An 18,643-nucleotide genomic window follows, 5' to 3' on the forward strand; every position below is an offset into this window, starting at 1 on the left:
TTGTATGAATAGAGTGTTGTTGTTCTCCTCAGAAAAGAGAATGTTGGCAGGAGATTTTATTGAAGTGTTCAAAATCATGAGGGGTCTAGACAGAGTAGCTAGAGAGAAACTGTTCCCATTAGCAAAAGGATCAATAACCAGAGGACACAGATTTAAGGTGATTGGCAATGGTGGCAGGAGGAGTTTATTTTTTTTTTACATAGTGAGTGGTCAGGATCTTGGATGCACTGCCTGAGAATGTGGCTGAGGCAGTTTCAATTGTGGCTTTCAAAATGGAATTGGGTAAGTACCTGAAGAGAGAAAATTTAGAGTACAACAGAGGAAGAGCAGGGTTGTAGGACTAGCTGTCCAAGCCACCTCTCTTGCAGAGAGGTGGCATAAATATAATGGGCCAAATGGCCTTCCTCTGTGCTATGGTTCTATTCTATGATGTTGTCAGGGCCCATAGCTTTTGCTGTATCCAGTTCCTTAAGTCATTTTTTGCTATCACATTTAGTGAATCAAATTGACTAAAGACTGACATCTGTGATGGTGGGAACCTCAGGAGGTGGCTGAGATGGATCATCCAGTCAGTACTTCTGGCTGAAAAGGCTTGCAAATGCTTCAGACTTGTCTTTGGCACTGATGTGCTGGCCTGTCCCATCACTGAGGATGGGGATGTTTGTGGAGCCTCCTCCTTCTGTTAGCTGTTTAATCAACTGGGTATAGCAAAACTTTGGAGCTTTGATCTGATGTGTTGGTTCTGGCAACAGGCATGTTGGGTCGAACAGCCTCCTTCTGTGCTGTACCATTCTATGACCCTATGACTCTCTGACTCTATGGGCTTGACTTACACGGAGTTGGGAAGAGCATTGAGCTTCATAGGAACAGTGCATTGGAACAGATGGAGATATCTGTAGTGTAAGGGTGTTTGGTAGAGCAAGGGTTAATGTGGGACTGGGGAAACAGTACTGCCCACATTATGATATAGAGTCACATGATGGTAGACTGTGACTAATAGTCTGGTAGAAGCCAGCATTATGAGCTGTATCTTGGAGACGCATGTACTTATGAGTTGTTAATAAGCTGTTTATGTTCAGCCACACAAGCCTTTAGATCTTTCAGTGAGACACAAAACAACCTTACAACCTGGTGGCCATGAAGGAATGAACTCAAAGAAACTGGAGAAGAAGAAGCCCCAGAATCTTAAAGCATGAAAAAGTAAAGAAACTGCAGTCTGACCTGTGAGAAATGTGCCTGCATCAAAGACACAGCTGGAGATTGCCTAAAAAGAAGCTCCATTGCAGATGTGGCAGCTGAAGGGCAGAAGAAAAATCCACTGTGCAGCTGAAGGACTCCACCAGAGCACGTGGAGGTCCATTGACAGGCCTGATAAAACGCAGAGTCAAAGGTCCGAGCCAGATCACAAAAGGGTCAGCAAAAGCCAAACCTGATTGAACTCAGAGTCCAAAGACCCAGCCAAGTCACAAAAGAGGTGAGCAAAATTTGCTAAAAGGCTGAACTAATCTTTTAAAAATAATCAGGACACTAATCAGGCAGAGCATACTGACTGTTCAATCAGCACAGCTGGAAGAACACTGCAGCCAGGTCCGGAGTCAGCGCCATAGCAGTCGAGCTCGAATGAATGAAAAATAATTAAAACAGAAGGCAGATCAAAAAAAAGCCTTCAAATCAATTACCCAAGCTCAGAGAAGCAAATAGCTGGCCCAAGCAGCTTATTCTGATGGTTTCCTGCAGAATCGATGAGTTTTAAAAGAAAAGGCTCCATTATTGTAACAGGAGCCCACCGAAACCCGACAAGCATGGGAAGAAGAGATAATAAGGGTTACTGTGGTGCCATCTTGAAAAAAGAATAAAGTTCTACTCCACTGTTCTGAGAAGCAGTCGTGGATAGTAAATTGAAACTACCGGACCAATTTGAACTCATGCAAGAGCCAAACCGGATGCAAATTTAGGTATCATGTAGAAGAAAATTTTTAGATTACAGGAGTACATCAGGATTAAGTAGAAAATCACTGGAAGTGCAAGTTAATAAATTCTTGTACTTATTTGGTGAATTTGCCAACAATGTAATCATAAGACAAGGTATAGATGAATCCTCAACCACATTTGGTGAGGTCTTAAAAGCCTTTGACCAGTATTTTAAACTCAAGTTGTGGAGAGCACAGACCTTAAAAAAGGTATAGAACAACCCCAATAAAACACAAAAAGGTCTAGAGACACCAGGACGAGGGAGACAATACCCAAGCAAAATACAAGATGGTTGCAGACCATGTCAGCACAATGAAGTACACAAGCCAAAGAGTTTAGTGCAGAGGAAAGAAGAGGCTGCGAAGCAGCTGAGAGACTTAAAAATAGAGCTTTTTGAAAATGCTGACACATTACCCAAACTGCAACAGCAGGTGGCAGTGAGGAGCGAGCAGATGGCTGTGAAGGAAAGAAAGCTATCTGATGCAACCCAAAAGAAACAAAATCTGCAAAAAGAAAATGAATCCATTCTACAGGAAAATGTTTCTATCAAAGTTGAGTTAGAAGAACTCAACCAGAAATACAGCCAGGCACAACAGCAAGCAGAAAAGGTACACAAAGAAGTCGCTGCCCTGAAAGACTCCTTGAAGAATCAATATGTGCCCCCGGAAAAACATGAGAATGAACGTTCTTTTTGGTTTTACATATATTGGGAACCAGCATGTAACATACTTCTGTCAGTCAAATATATGAGACTGGGCTCTATCATTTCTTTAAGAGGCAATCGTTTTGTTTGCAATTTTGAAGGATATTTTATGCTTTCAGTTATATAGAAATTTGCTAACCTGTGCAACCTCAATGAAAGCACTAAAGACTTTGATGCTAAAGAGCTGCATGCGAATGTGTGACTTCCACAAATTGAGCTACTTAGCAACTAACCCCTAAAAAGTATGTTATTCTTCACAAAAATGATCCCAATTAATCTAAATCTAAAATATAAGTTTGACATCATGCAGCTTTGCCTATTCATCACTGTTAAAGATCGATTGACAATCATATAACATAGAGGGGATTTGCCCATGTTTGGGGTGAAATGGAATAGCCCCCAAAATCAAGCATGGGGGTCGTGATGTAGAATGTCTCTGCGCCCGTTCAAAGTAATGCAGGCAACATGCAAGCCTTTTCTGCCTGCTAATTATAATAGTAGTTATAATTCCTAAATGCACTGAAGAGTGGCTGCATGCTCAGCAAGGGGCCCAAGTTGTGCAAGGCTGGCACCGCTTCAAGTAAATTCATGCTACTTTAAGTCAGATGCACCGCTTGAAGAGAGGGTGCGGGGGTTGGAAGAGGACTTGAAGACCAGGAAGAAGCTACAAAAATGACATACCAGGACAGAGGTTGGACCCCAAGGTTCTCAGATGCTGCACCGGAGCCCTTGGTGCAGGACATCGACAGGAGAAGAAAGGTCCCCTTCCCTCAGGCAGCCAGGAGGCCCTCCAGGCAGATAATGAAGACAATGGGGGCAGGTAGCTGCTGTGGTCGATGTCAGCAGTTTAGCCCAGGGGACCTGGATGAAGTGCTGAAAGCAGTTTAATGACTTTACACGAGTGGTCAAGGTCAGTAAAGGCATCCTTATATGCCATGTCTTACCAACTGCACCATTAGCCTCACATACTTCTCCATTCACCTCACACCCTTCACTCGCCTAGCAACAATGTCTATCAACTATGGCTCATTCATAGCACCCTCATGCCAGGGTCAATGATGTCACTGCGCAGCTGCAGGACATTCTTTTGGGGGAGGGTGAACAGCCAGAGGTCATGGTCCACCTTGGTGCCAGAGACATAGGAAGAAAGAGGGATGAGGTCCTGAAAGCAGATTTTAGGAGTTAGGAAAGAGGTTGAAAAGCAGGACTTCTAAGGCAGTAATCTCAGGATCACTCCCAGTACCACATTGAACGAATGAACGCATGCCTGGAGAAATAGTGTAGGACAGAGGACTTTAGATTTCTGGGGCATTGGGACCAGTTCTGGGGAACATATGAACATGGAGCAGGCCACTCAGCCTCTCAAGTGTGCTCCACCATTCAATAATATCATGGCTGATCTGATTGTAACTTCCCACCTATCCCCGATAGCCTTTCACCTACTTGTTAATCAAGAATCTATCTAGATCTGCCTCGAAAATATTCAAAGACTCTGCTTCCACTGCCTTTTGAGGAAGAGAGTTCCAAAGACTCACAACTCTCTGAGAGAAAAAATTTCTCCTTATCTCTGTCTTAAATGAGCCACCCCTTATTTTTAAACTGTGAACCCTAGTTCTAGATTCTCCCACAAGAGGAAACATCCTCTCCACACCCACTCTGTCAAGACTCCTCAGGATCTTAAAGGTTTCAATCAAATCATCTCTTACTCTTCCAGTGGATACAAGCCTAATCTGAGCAACCTTTCCTCATAAGACAACCTGCCCATTCCTGGGATTAAGCTAACAAACCTTCCCTGAACTGCTTTTAATGCATTTATATATTTCCTTAATAAGGAAACCAATACTGTATACAGTACTCCAGATGTGGTTCTCACCAGTGCCCTGTACAACTGAAGCATAATCTCCCTACTTGTGTATTCAATTCCCCTCACGATAAACAATAACATTCTATTAGCTTTCCTAATTACTTGCTATATCTGCACACTGGCCTTTTGTGATTCATGAACAAGGACACCTAGATCCCTCTGAATCTCAGAGCTCTGCAATCTCTCACTATTTAGATAATATGCTTCTTTTTTATTCTTACTGCCAAAATGGACAATATCACACTTGCCCACATTATACTCCATTTGCCAGATCTTTACCCACTCACTTAACCTATCTATGTCAATTTGTAGCCTCCTTACATCCTCTTCGCATCTTACTTTCCTATCTTTGTGTCATCAGCAAATTTAGCAACCATACCATCTGTCCCTTCATCCATATTATTTATATAAATTGATATAAATTGTAAAAATTTGAGGCCCCAGCACTGATCCCTGTGGCACACTACTTGTTACATCCCACCAACCAGAAAAAGACCCATTTATGGCTACCCTCTGTTTCCTGTTAGCTAGCTAATCTTTAGTAGTGGTGATGTATGGCATGGTGTAAATCAGGAAATGAGAGGTGCATATAACAAGGGTAATACAGTAACCATGGGTGACTTCAATCTACATCTAGACTGGATAAATCTAATGAGTAGTAATGCTGTGTAGGATTAATTCCTGGAATGTTTATGAGATGGTTTTCTTGAGCAGTGTGTTGAGGAACCAACCAGGGAACAGGCTATTTTAGATCTAGTATTATGCAATGAGAAAGGACTAATTAATAGTCTTGTTGTAAAAGAATCTTTAGGGACGAGTGACCATAATATGATAGAATTTTCCATTAAGTTTGAAAAAAATGTCATTCAATCTAAAACTAGGGTCTTAAATCTAAACAAAGGAGACTAGAACATTCGAGGGGCAAGTTGGCTGGTTTACAACAAATACATATTCCTTTAAGGCACAAAATCCCAACAGGAAAAGTGAGCCAACCATGGCTAATAAAGGAAGTGAAAGGTTGTATTAGATCAAAGGAAGAGGCTTATAAAGTTGCCCCAAAAACTGTAAACTTGAGGATTGGGAGCATTTTAGAATTCAGCAAAGAAGGACCAAAAAACTGACAAAGGAAGGTAGAATAGAATATGAATGTAAACTAGCAAGAAACATAAAAACCGACCGTAAAAGCTTAAATAGGTGTGTAAAAAGGAAAGGATTTGCAAAGACAAATGTTTTTTTCATTACAGGCAGAGACAGGAGAATTTATCATGGGGAATAGGGAAGTGACAGAGAAGCTAAATAATTACTTTGTCTGTCTTCGCGGAGGAAGTTACAAAAAACCTCCCAGAAATAATAGAGAACCAAGGGACTAATGGCAATGAGGAACTGAAAGAAATAAGTATTAGTAAAAAATAGCAGTACTGGAGAAATTAATGGGACTGAAATTGATAAATCTGCGGGACCCGATGATCTGCATCCCAGAGTGTTAAAAGAGGTGGCTATAGAGATAATGGATTCATTGATGGTCATCTTTAAATATTCTATAGATTCTGGAATGGTACCTGCAGGTTGGAATGTTGCAAATGTAACTCCACTATTTAAGAAAGGAGGGAGAAAGAAAGTGGGGAACCACAGACCTGTTAGCCTGACATCAGTAGTAGGGAAAATACTAGAATCTATCATAAAGCATGTGATAACTGGACACTTAGAAAATAAAGATCTGCTTGAGCAGAATCAGCATGGATTTATGAAAGGGAAATTGTGTTTGACATACCTGTTGGAGTTTGTTGAGGATGTTACTAGCATAATTGATGAGGGGGAACCAGTGAATGTGGTGCATTTGGATTTTAAGAAGGCTTTCGATAAGGTCTCTCATTAGGAGTTAGTTAACAAAATTAGAGCACATGGAATAAAGGGGTAATATACTGGCAGGATTGAGGATTGGTTAACAGACAGAAAACTGAGTAGGAATGAAGTCATTCTCAGGTTGGCAGGCTGTGACTAATGGGATACTGCAAGGATCAGTACTTGAGCCCCAGCTATTCACAATCTACATCAAGGATTTGGATGTGGGGACCAAAAGTTTGCTGATGACACAAAACTAGGCGGGAATGCATGTTGAGAGGATGATGCAAACAGACTTCAGTGAGATTTGGACAGGCTTAGGGAGTGGGCAAAGAATTGTATAATGTGGATAAGTGTGAGGTTATCCACTTTGGTAGGAGGAATGGAGATGCAGAGAATTTCTTAAATGATGAGAGATTGGGAAATGTTAATGTCCACAGGGACCTGGGTGTTCTTGTTCATGGGTCACTGAAAGCTAACATGCAGGTGCAGCAAGCAATTCAGAAGCTAAATGATATGTTGGCCTTTCTCGCAAGAGGATTTGAGTACAGGAGTAAAAATGTCTTGCTTCAATTGTATAGAGCCTCGGTTAGACCACACCTAAGTATTGTATACTGTTTTGGTCCCCTTACCTAAGGAAGGATATACTTGCCATAAAGGGGGTGAAGCGAAGGTTCACCAGATTAATTCCTGGGATAGCAGGACTGCCCTATGAGAAGAGACTTAGGAGACTGAACCTGTATTCTCTAGAGTTTAGAAGATTGAGAGGTGATCATATTGAAACTTACAAAATTCTTCAGGGGCTTGATAGGGTGTATGCAGAAAGGATGTTTCTACTGGCTAGGGGATCTAGAACCAGGGGACACAGTCTCAGAATTGAAGTAACATCAGAAACAGATCCAGGGTGTGTTCAACAGACACTGCTAGAAACAAGGCTTCTAGGAACTTCTAAACGTTTATTAACAATATACAACTATGTACAGGGATAGATAAGCACATGGCTCCTTCTAGGCATCTCTCTGAGTCCTAGAGATATGATCTGACATCACTGATGATGTATATTAACTTTTAGCATAATAGCTATTAACACTTTGTACTACAAGAGCAAGGGGCAAGTCATTTAGGACTGAGATGAGGAGGAATTTCTCCACTCAGAGGATAGTGAATCTTTGGAATTCTGTGCCCCAGAGGGGTATGGAGACTCAGTCATTGAACATGTTCAAGACAGAGATTGATAGATTCCTGCACACTAGTGACATCAAGGGATATGGGGATAGTACAGAAAAATGGCATTGAGGTATACTATCAGCTATGAGCCAGTTGAATTACGGACCGGGCTGGAGGGGCTGAATGGCCTACTCCTGCTCCTATTTCTTATGTTCAAATACCAGGTATACTGGGCTTCTTTTGAGCTAGTTAGGCAAGATTATATTGGGCTAGTGCTGTAGCTGGTTGGCTTTGAGGTGTTTAGGCTTAAACTTCCACCATCTCTAGCATGAGGCAGGCAAAGATTTCCGTCTGTAATCCGAAGCTTTTTTCCCCCTTGATCCGGTCACTCGCCTGAAGCCAGGGGCATGAGGGGTGCCGAACTTGGGCTACAGACGCGTTTTAATTTCTGGCAACCGGGTGAGAGAGGGCAACAACATCTCGCGCAGTCCTTCTCTCTAAAATAAATACAGCACAAACGATCCGCAAGCCTGTTTATCCATTTCTCTTTAATTTACCATCAAAATCAATCATTGGCAAGACCTGGCAATAAACTCACAGGAGCATTTCATTCATTCAAACGCTACCCGACTGACACTCTGGTCACTTTCCAGACGCCCGGATGAGCTAACAAAATAATAATCCTTCAGGCAAAACTTTAGGTCGGCCTTGTAGAGATTTTAAAAACCTGCTTGCTAGGTTGGGAGTGGAAGGTGGGTGGAAATGCCCTCCTTTCTGGTCTGACGCTGATTCAGCAAAGCATCCTCGCTGTGCCCGGGGCTAAATGATTTCATGGCAAGCGTTAAAAAAACACACACACACACACGAGTGGGTGTGGAACCAGTCTCATCTGTCCTTACATAAAACACGCAACGGATATTAAAAACTGTCCGCATTCCCGTGCTGTGAATAAGGATCAGCATTTTGAAATGGAGTGAGTGACCTTGGAGTCTTTCTGTAGGACAGTGAGTTCATTACAGCTTTACCCATCCAACGTACTGACCCAGCGGCTGTGTCCCACTGCCTCACAAAAGCAAAACTTCCACCCCTTTAAAACTAATAGCCTCACCGCAAATCGCTGAAATATTTACATTTTACACAGGGCGACGGACGATACAATTATTATTTATTTAACTTGAAGCCCAATCCCGGCATCCACAGAGTGAAACCTCTGACAGCTCCTTTCACTGCATTTGTTTTTATATATATAAGTCTATGCTTTCAAATTATTCAGCCAAGCACCTGCGCCCCTGACAGTGCCGCACTTACCATTTCTGTACATGTTCCCGACTAATCGTGAGGAAGACCGGACCCTTGCCATGGGCACCAAGTTGTGCCAGGCGATCCTGCAGAGATACATCGTGCCCGCTTGACACTGCGGGTCAATTGCGGGAGCTAATGGTGCGGACGATGCCTGCAACAACTCGGCGCTTGTCCTGCTTTAAGCGGTGAGATCCCGTCTCTCTCCCCACCTCTTGCCTGATCGAACCACTCACAGCGTCACATCGACCGCAAAAGCGTGCAGCGTGGCCCAGAGGTCGCTCCTGTCGTGTGGCTCCAGCATTAACACGCTGCACACACAAAAAAAACCCCGCCTGAATAATTATTAAACAGCCCAACAAAAAGTCCCAAACTGCAGCCGCAGTATGTTGTAACCAAATCAGCTATTTACTGACACACACCGCCAAACTGCACAGTATAACACATTTCTGCAACATTATGGAGATATTTCCAGCACTTTGGGTGTAGAGATATTGCCCGTTTTTTTGGGAAGCTCAACAGACTTTTTGACTTGAAATTGTTCTGATTCTCTCCGATTCTTTTTCCTGAAGCCATATGGGATAGGACATGAATGTCCATGTTGTTGTCCTCATTGACCGCAAACATCTGTGGAGCCTAGTGTCAAGCTTGTTTGTATTAATTTGCGTATTTAAATTGCTGATGCGGGCAAATCTTGGTGGCTTAATTCATAACTTATCTGTCAACAGTGCTATGACATGCTCAGTCCAAATCAGCTCCCAGGCTCACAAAATTCAGGTAGGACAAACCAGCCAATAAGAAAATCAGCACAAACAGGGCAGGTGCCTTGGTTTCGAGGCCAGATGTCATGAGCCCAAGGGGAGGGGGGTCACCATGTCCGGCTGGCTATTCTTGTGTGAGTTCGGAATGTTGGCAGGCCCTTTGACCACGGGGTGATGAGGAGAAGGATCGCAGTCAAGGGGAGTCGTATTGTCACTCAACAACCAGACATTGACTTCCAGCGGGGAACTAAAAGGCATTAACAATGAGGAATAGGTTTACTGAAGTTTGCTCTCCCTTGATCAGAAATAGAGGCCCAGCTGCCTTAACACCTACCCGTATTCTTTTTTGCATAAATTGAATTTATACAAAGTAAACCAGTACTTCCCACCTCTTTTGCTCAAATAGAAGTCATTCTTTGTTCGTGGAGGACATTATAAAGTGGAGGAATTAATTATTTAATGTTTTAAATTAATTTGCATCAGCATTAAGGCAAACTGAAGCCACAAAGATAACCCCTGATCAGTTTTGGGGAACTTTAAAATTAAATCTGGGATCTTCTGATATGTGTTTCTCAGCACCATGGCACAATCATTTATGTTAGGACATAGTTTATCTTTTTCAGGTAATATTAAAAACCTACACTGCAGTAACTAGTAATGCAATATAGTCATTTATCCCGATGAGTCACTTTTAATGCAAACAAAATCACTAGTTAATCTAAGCAGGAGCTTCACCACAGGAATCAAAACGAAATTATTTGAATAATCACATAAATGTACATTGCTCTGGGTATGTAAAACCGTGTCAACAAATTCCATCTTTCTCCAAAGACCCTGCAATCAAAAGGACAGCCTATGATTTGAATGGATTCTTCACATTATTAAATAGCTCAGTACTGAGCTACATGCATAATGAAGAAATTCCCATGTCTGTACTGGTAGCTGATTTCAGGTAAGGCAGTGGATGGAATGCTATAATTGGTTTCAGTGCCTCTTATCTAGGGAAGAAAGAAAAATCAGCCAGTTACTTCTACTGGAATATGCAAGTGTGTGGACATCAGGTAAATGTAGTTTCAGATTCAGCTATGATGGCCACAGAACCAAATTCGCCACATTGACAAAGTAATGGGCATTCATCACATGAGCCAAAGGAATAGAGGGTGCCACCATGCATATGTCTAATTATCTGCAATTATCCACAATTTGCATGAGATGACAGAAGAAATCAAAAGGGGGAATTTTTTTAAACAAGATGATCCATTTGACAAATGAAAAGAACTTGGGATAGAGCTTCAGCTGCACTTATTCTCAGTTTGAACAAAAGTCGTATGGATATAGCAGTTTCAAAATATTTAACATTAAAATTTAGAGGCCGGCAGTCCAGTTCCAAGAGGGGAAAGGTTGACATGTTCACCCAGTGACAACTGATACCTAAGTTTTAAACAAAGGTTAATAAAAATCCTGCTCATGTCACCGAAAGATATACGTAGCACTGGGAGCAGTCCCAAGCCATAAGAAAATCCTGTGTCTTGTGTTGCATTGGGTAATCTGCTCTACGGAAATGGTAGTAGAGCTACAGTTGGTTGTGCCATTTGCCTTAACAAGAAGAAAGTTGTCAGGTTTCTGATTAAGTAATGTGTACTGTAATGTGTGGGGGCACCACAGGAGGATGAGATTCTGCTTGTTGTCAATAGCCCCCATGGTAAAATAGCTATTATCAGATTAGCAAAGAATTCAGCTTTACCCCCTTATGCCCCCACCTCAAAGGATTTTCAGCTCTGCATGTCAGCTGAGTGTTCACTTTTTTGGCCAGGAGTCCTCCTCCACTCGTGCCACCCACCCCCCCACCCCCCAGCAATCTCCTTCTTCCTTCTGGCCTCTTTCCTGCTCTTATCTTTTCATTGAGAACTATCACCATGACATCACCTATCTCAATTTCACTGCTCCCCTCACCCACTCTGTCTTGCTACACTATTTTCTTAAGCCTAACCCTGACATTATCAAAGCTGCTGACAAGGGAGATGCTGTTGTTGTCCAGCATAGCAACCTCTACCTTGCAGAGGCTGAGCAGCAATGTTCCGGCACTTCCTCCTACCTCTCCTGAACTGGCTACAGAACAACAAGCCATTAATTCCAGGACTGTCAATGAAGTAAACACGTGGCTAAAGGAGTGGTGCGGGAAAGAGGGGTTCCATTTCGTGAGGCACTGGCATCAGTTTTGGAACAGGAGGGATCTGTACCGGTCTCCACCTCAACCGATCTGGGACCAATGTTCTAGCGAAAAGGGTAAATAGGGTGATCAACAGGACTTTAAACTCGAAAGTGGGGGGGAAGGGAAGGGTAAAACTCCAAGAAGTATGACTAATGGGAAACAAAGCAACAGGTTAGCATGTGGAGGGGTGGATTCAACTTCATGGAAAATTATGAAAAAACTGAAAAGGAGAGCCCAGGAGAGGCTATTAAAGTCTCCAGAACACAAAATAGGACAGAGTGTTTGGAAAGGGCTAGGAATCTAACTTCAAGCACATCAGATAAAGGGATGACAATGAGAAAGGGGACGGGAAATGCAGGACTGAAGGTGTTGTATCTGAATGCATGCAGTATACGAAATAAAGTAAATGAGCTTGTGGCGCAGATTGAAATTGGCAGGTATGATGTGGTGGGCATCACGGAGACATGGCTGCAAGGGGATCAGGACTGGGAGCTAAATATCCAAGGATATACATCCTATCGAAAAGATAGGCAGGTTGGCATAGGGGGTGGGGTTGCTTTGTTAGTAAGAAATGAAATTAAATCGATAGCAAGAAATTAAGTAGGGTCAGATGATGTAGAATCTGTCTGGGTAGAGTTGAGGAACCGCAAAGGTAAAAAACCATAATGGGAGTTATGTACAGGCCTCCAAACAGTAGTCAGGACGTGGGGCACAAGATACACCAGGAGATAGAAAAGGCGTATAAGAAAGGCGAGGTTACAGTGATCATGGGGGATTTCAATATGCAGGTAGACTGGGAAAATTAGGTTGGTAGTGGATCCCAAGAAAAGGAATTTGTGGAATGTCTACGAGATGGCTTTTTGGAGCAGCTTGTGGTGGAGCCCACTTGGGAACTGGCAATTCTAGATTTAGCGATGTGTAATGAGGCAGATTTGATAAGGGAGCTTAAGGTGAAGGAACCCTTAGGAGGACGCGACCATAATATGATAGAATTTACCCTGCAATTTGAGAGGAAAAAGCTGGAATCAAATGTAACAGTATTACAGTTGAATAAAGGCAACTACAGAGGCATGAGGGAGGAGCTGGCCAGAATTGACTGGGAGATGAGCCTAGCAGGAAAGACAGTGGAACAGCAATGGCAGGAGTTTCTGGGAGTAATTTGGGAGACACAGCAAAAATTCATCCCTAGGAAGAAGAAGCATACTAAAGGGAGGACGAGGCAACCATGGCTGACAAGGGAAGTCAAGGACAGCATAAAAGCTAAAGAGAAAGCATACAATGCGGTGAAGAGCAGTGGGAAACCAGGGGATTGGGAAGCCTACAAAGACCAACAGAGGACAACTAAAAAAGAAATAAGGAGGGAGAAGATTAAATATGAGGGTAAACTAGCCAGTAATATAAAAGAAGATTGCAAGAGTTTTTTAGATATATAAAGGGTAAGAGAGAGGCAAAAGTCGACATTGGGCCGCTGGAAAATGACGCTGGAGAAGTAGTAGTGGGGAACAAAGAAATGGCGGAGGAACTGAATAGGTACTTTGAGTCAGTCTTCACGGTGGAAGACACGAGTAACATCCCCAAACTTCAAGAGAGTTGGGGGGCAGAGGTGAGTATGGTGGCCATTACCAAGGAGAATGTGCTAGGAAAACTGAAAGGTCTGAAGGTGGATAAATCACCTGGACCAGATGGATTACAAACCAGATTTCTGAAGGAGATAGCTGAAGAGATAGTGGAGGCGTTAGTGGTGATCTTTCAGGAATCACTGGAGTCAGGGAGGGTCCCAGATGACTGGAAAATCACTAATGTAACCCCCCTGTTTAAGAAGGGAGTGAGGCAAAAGACGGGAAATTGCAGGCCAATTAGCCTGACCTTGGTCGTTGGTAAGATTTTAGAGTCCATTATTAAGGATGAGATTTCAGAATACTTGGAAGTGCATGGTAAAATAGGGCAAAGTCAGCATGGTTTCATCAAGGGGAGGTCATGCCTGACAAATCTGTTAGAATTCTTTGAGGAGGTAACGAGCAGGTTAGACAAAGGAGAGCCAATGGATGTTATCTACTTGGACTTCCAGAAGGCCTTTGAAAAGGTGCCGCACAGGAGGCTGCTCAGTAAGATAAGAGCCTATGGTGTTAGAGGCAAGGTACTAGCATGGATAGAAGATTGGCTGTCTGACAGGAGGCAGAGAGTGGGGATAAGGGGGTCCTTCTCAGGATGGTGGCTGGTGACTAGTGGAGTTCTGCAGGGATCAGTGTTGGGACCACAACTTTTCACTTTATACATTAGTGATCTAGATGAAGGAACTGAGGGCATCCTAGCTAAGTTTGCAGATGATACAAAGATAGGTGGAGGGACAGGTAGTATTGAGGAGGCAGGGAGGCTGCAGAAAGATTTAGACAGGTTAGGAGAATGGGCAAAGAAGTGGCAGATGGAATACAACGTGGGGAAGTGTGAGCTCATGCACTTTGGTAGGAAGAATAGAGGCATAGACTATTTTCTAAATGGGGAGAGAATTCAGAAATCTGGAGTGCAAAGGGACTTGGGAGTCCTAGTCCAGGATTCTCTTAAGGTTAACTTGCAGGTTGAGTCGGTAGTTAGGAAGGCAAATGCAATGTTGGCATTTATTTCGAGAGGACTAGAATATAAAAGCAGGGATGTGCTGCTGAGGCTTTATAAGGCTCTGGTCAGACCACATTTAGAATATTGTGAGCAATTTTGGGCCCCATATCTCACAAAGGATTTGCTGGCCCTGGAGAGGGTCCAGAGGAGGTTCACGAGAACGATCCCAGGAATGAAAGGCTTAACATATGAGGAACGTTTGAGGACTCTGGGTCTATACTCGACAGAGTTTAGAAGGATGAGGGGGGATCTGATTGAAACTTACAGAATACTGAAAGACCTGGATAGAGTGGACGTGGGGAAGATGTTTCCATTAGTAGGAGAGACTAGGACCCGAGGGCACAGCCTCAGAGTAAAGGGAAGACCTTTTAGAACAGAGATGAGGAGAAACTTCTTTAGCCAGAGAGTGGTGAATCTATGGAATTCATTGCCACAGAAGGCTGTGGAGGCCAGATCATTGAGTGTATTTAAGACTGAGATAGATAGGTTCTTGATTGGTAAGGGGATCAAAGGTTACGGGGAGAAGGCGGGAGAATGGGGTTGAGAAACTTATCGGCCATGATTGAATGGCAGAGCAGACTCTATGGGCCGAATGGCCTAATTTCTGCTCCTATGTCTTATGGTCTCTTGCGTAGATCTTCCCTTCACAGCTTCCCATGTCATAGACCCCCAACCCCGAACAGCCTGCTTCTACCTCCTTTCCTAAATTCACAAACAGGACTGCTCTGGTAAACCCATCATTTCAGCCTGTTCATGCCCCACTGAACTTATTTCTATCTCAACTCCTTTTTCTCCCCTTATCCAGTCTCTCCCCACCTACACCAGTGACTCTTCTGATGCCCTACATCATTTCAAAAATTTCCAGTTTCCTGGTCCTGCCTGCCTCCTCTTGACTAGGAATGTCCAATTTCTTGAGTCCACCTCCCACCAGGATGGTCTGAGTGCTCTCCACTTCTTCCTTGAATTGAGGCCTAACCAATCCCCATCTGCCACCACCTTGCTGAACTTGTTCTCCCAATGAACAATTTTTCCTTTAACTCATCTCACTTCCTCCAAATAAAAGGTGTTGCTATGGGTACCTGCACAGGTTCTAGCTATGCCTGCCTTTTTGTAGGATACATGAATGTTTTTTGTTCCAGTTCTACACAGGACCCCTCCTTTAACTCTTTTTCCAGTGCATTGATGACTATATTGGTGCCATTTCCTGCTCTTGCCCACTCAAGAGCTTCAGTAATTTTCTTTTCAATTACCACCCTTCACTCACCTTCACAGGGTCCATCTCCGACTCTTCCTTTATCTTCTTCGATTTCTCCATCTCCATTTCTGGACAGGCTGTCAATTAATATTCATTATAAGCCCACTGACAGCAATCTCAACTACACTTCCTCACACCGCTTCCTGTAAGGGCGCTATTCAATTCTCCTAGTTCTCCTACCTTTGTCGCATCTGTTCCAATGGTGTAACCTTCCACAACAGCACTTCTGATATGTCTTCCTTTTTCCTCAACTGAGGATTTTCCCCAGCTTCACCCTCACCCACTGTGGTTGACAGAGCTTCTCAACCGTGTCCAACTCATTTCCTACACTTCTGCTCTCACCCCTTCCTCCCAGAACTGCGTTAGGGTTCCCCTTTTCCTCACCTTCACATTCAAAGGATCATCCTCCGCCATTCCTACCACCTCCAGTGTGATGCCACCAGCAAACACATATTCTGCTCCCTTGTCAGCATTCTGAAGGGACCATTCCCTCCCCAACCATATGGTCCACTCCTCAATCACCTCCAACACCTCCTCCCCTTCTCATGGCACCTTCCAATGCAATCCACAGGTGGTGTAACACCTGCCTTTTTACCTCTGCTCTCCTCACCATCCAAGGTTCCAAACGCTCCTTCCAGGTGAAGAGGTGATTTTTGTGTACATCTTTCAAATTAGTATACTGTATTCGCTGCTCACAATGCAGTCACCTCTATGCTGGGGGGACAGAACACAGAATGGGTGACTGCTTTGCGGAACACCTCTGCACAGTGCGCAAACATTACCCCGAGCTTCCAGTGGCTTGTCATTTTAATTCTCTACCTTGCTGTCACGCTGATATCTCCGTCCTTGGCCTGCTATAACATTCAAATGAAGTTCAATGCAAGCTTGAGGAACAGCACATCTTTTGATTAGGCACTTTACAGCCTTCTGGATTCACCAATGGGTTCAACAATTTCAGACCATAAACTCTGTCCCCCCCCCATTTTGTTTCTGTTTTTTCTTGCATGTATCAGTCTTAACCTTGTGTTTCATGTCTTTGCTTTCAGACACCACTGTTCATTTTTCTGCGATACATGCCCACTCTGGACAAATCTTTTGTTTCTTTACTACAACTATTACCACTCCCTTTGCCTTTTATATTATTAAGTCTTTTATCAGTTAATTTCTCCTGTCCTCCAACCTATCACAGACCTTCCCTTTTGTTCTTCCTCTCCCTTCCCACTTATATTTCCTCAAGGCTTATTACATTTCTATTTTTCTTTCATTCAGAGGTCTTTAAACCACAGTGTTAACTCTGTTTCTCTCGCAATAGATACTGCCAACTTGCTGAGTATTTCCAGCATCTGCAACATTTTGTTTTTGTCACACATTATAAATTGCCACTAGACTTGGGTAATCAAAGACTGCTTGGCAATCGCAAAAAAAATCCTACCATCAGGTATAATGTAAATAGACAGAATCAAGCCTTTGTTTTGCATTTTCTTTTGTGAATTTTTGTAATCTTTAGAATGAGAAACAGAACATTTTTCAAGCATTGATATTCAGTACAGCACAACGAGAAAATGAATAACTGTGCTTCCAAAATAAATCGTTAGTTTGTGTTAAACTGATTTTAGCTCCTAACCTCAGCCAGTTGCCAGTACCAAAAGTCACCTCAATCTGCTTGGGTTAGGAATGATGGAGGAACAAATTGGTCAGAGCTACAACACATCATTGTCCAATGACTCCTAGTTGAAGTGCATGTGTGGATAGGGGTGAAGACAGCATTGGGCTTTGCTATCACCCTGTGTAATCAAATAACCTGCCACTGCTTACTTGTGGTAATTTTCAACTTTATTATCTGGACAGATCAGATGTTCATTGTGGAAGCTGCCTAATGTGCTGCCACTGAAAGAATGTTTGTTGGGCATATTTTGCAATGGGCAGATGATCTGTTCCACTAGATTCGTGCCCAGGCAACAATGTTGAAGATTATTGGCACTGTATTTTCTCAAACATGAAGAATGGCCAATTAAGTGAGGTATCAGAAGAGATATAAATCATATAAATACTGTGGCTACTAGAGCAGGCTAGAGGCTGGGAATTCTGCAGCAAGTAACTCACCGGCTGACTCCCCAGAGCCTGTCTATCACCTACAAGGCACAGGTCAGGATTCTGATGGAATACTCTCCATTTGCCTGGATGAGTGCAGCTTCAACAATGAGGGAGCTTGACACTAACCATGGCAAAGCAGCTTACCTGATTGGCACCCCATCCACCACCAACATTCACTCCCTCCACCATTGACACACCGTGGCAGCAGTGTATACCATTTACAAGATGCACTGCAGCAACTCACGAAGGCTTCTTCAACAGCACCTTCCTAACCCATGACCTCTACCGCAAGAAGAATAAGGACAGCAGATGTATGGGAACACCACCATCTGTAAATTCCCCTCAAAGTCACAAACCATCCTGACTTGGAATTATATTGCCATTTCTTCATTATTGCTAGGTCAAAATCCTAGAACTTCCTCCCTAACAGCACTGTGCCACATAAGACTGTAGCAATTCAAAAAGGTGGCTCACCATCACTTTTTCATAGCAACAGGGATGGACAATAAATTATGGCCTTGTCCATGAAGTTCACAGCCCATGAAGGAATAAAAATGGTAAAATACATGATGCTTAACAGATGTATTATAATTTTCTGCCTGGAAGGCCAGCAATGTGCTGGAGATGGTAGCACAAAGCTGTATACTGTCAGCTTAACCCTTATAGGAATCCTTGATGCCAACCAAGCTGCTTTTGGGCAAGGAATTTACATTTTAAAAAAAGACAGTTCAAGTTGGGAACAAAAAGCAAATAGTCACATTTCCTGCTAGATTTGGGAATATGCATCACAATTAGATGGTCAAGTGCAATGGTGGGTTGATGGGAAGAATTACAAAACAGAGAAGAAAAAGTTATTAGGAGC

The 18,643-nt window shown here is 43.1% G+C and overlaps 1 protein-coding gene across 1 annotated transcript in view; it reads right to left on the reverse strand.

Annotated features, from left to right (window-relative positions):
• mgarpa (mitochondria localized glutamic acid rich protein a) overlaps positions 1–9,104 on the reverse strand; it is a 49,861-nt gene extending 40,757 nt beyond the window's left edge. The window contains exon 1 of the mRNA XM_078538698.1: positions 8,856–9,104. Within this exon, the coding sequence (XP_078394824.1) occupies positions 8,856–8,946 (91 nt within the window). The 5' untranslated portion in view covers positions 8,947–9,104. The remainder of the gene's footprint in view (positions 1–8,855) is intronic.
• Positions 9,105–18,643: the final 9,539 nt, after the last annotated feature.

Source organism: Cetorhinus maximus, chromosome 1 (genome assembly GCF_964194155.1).
Source record: "Cetorhinus maximus chromosome 1, sCetMax3.hap1.1, whole genome shotgun sequence".
In the NCBI taxonomy this organism is placed as follows: domain Eukaryota; kingdom Metazoa; phylum Chordata; class Chondrichthyes; order Lamniformes; family Cetorhinidae; genus Cetorhinus; species Cetorhinus maximus.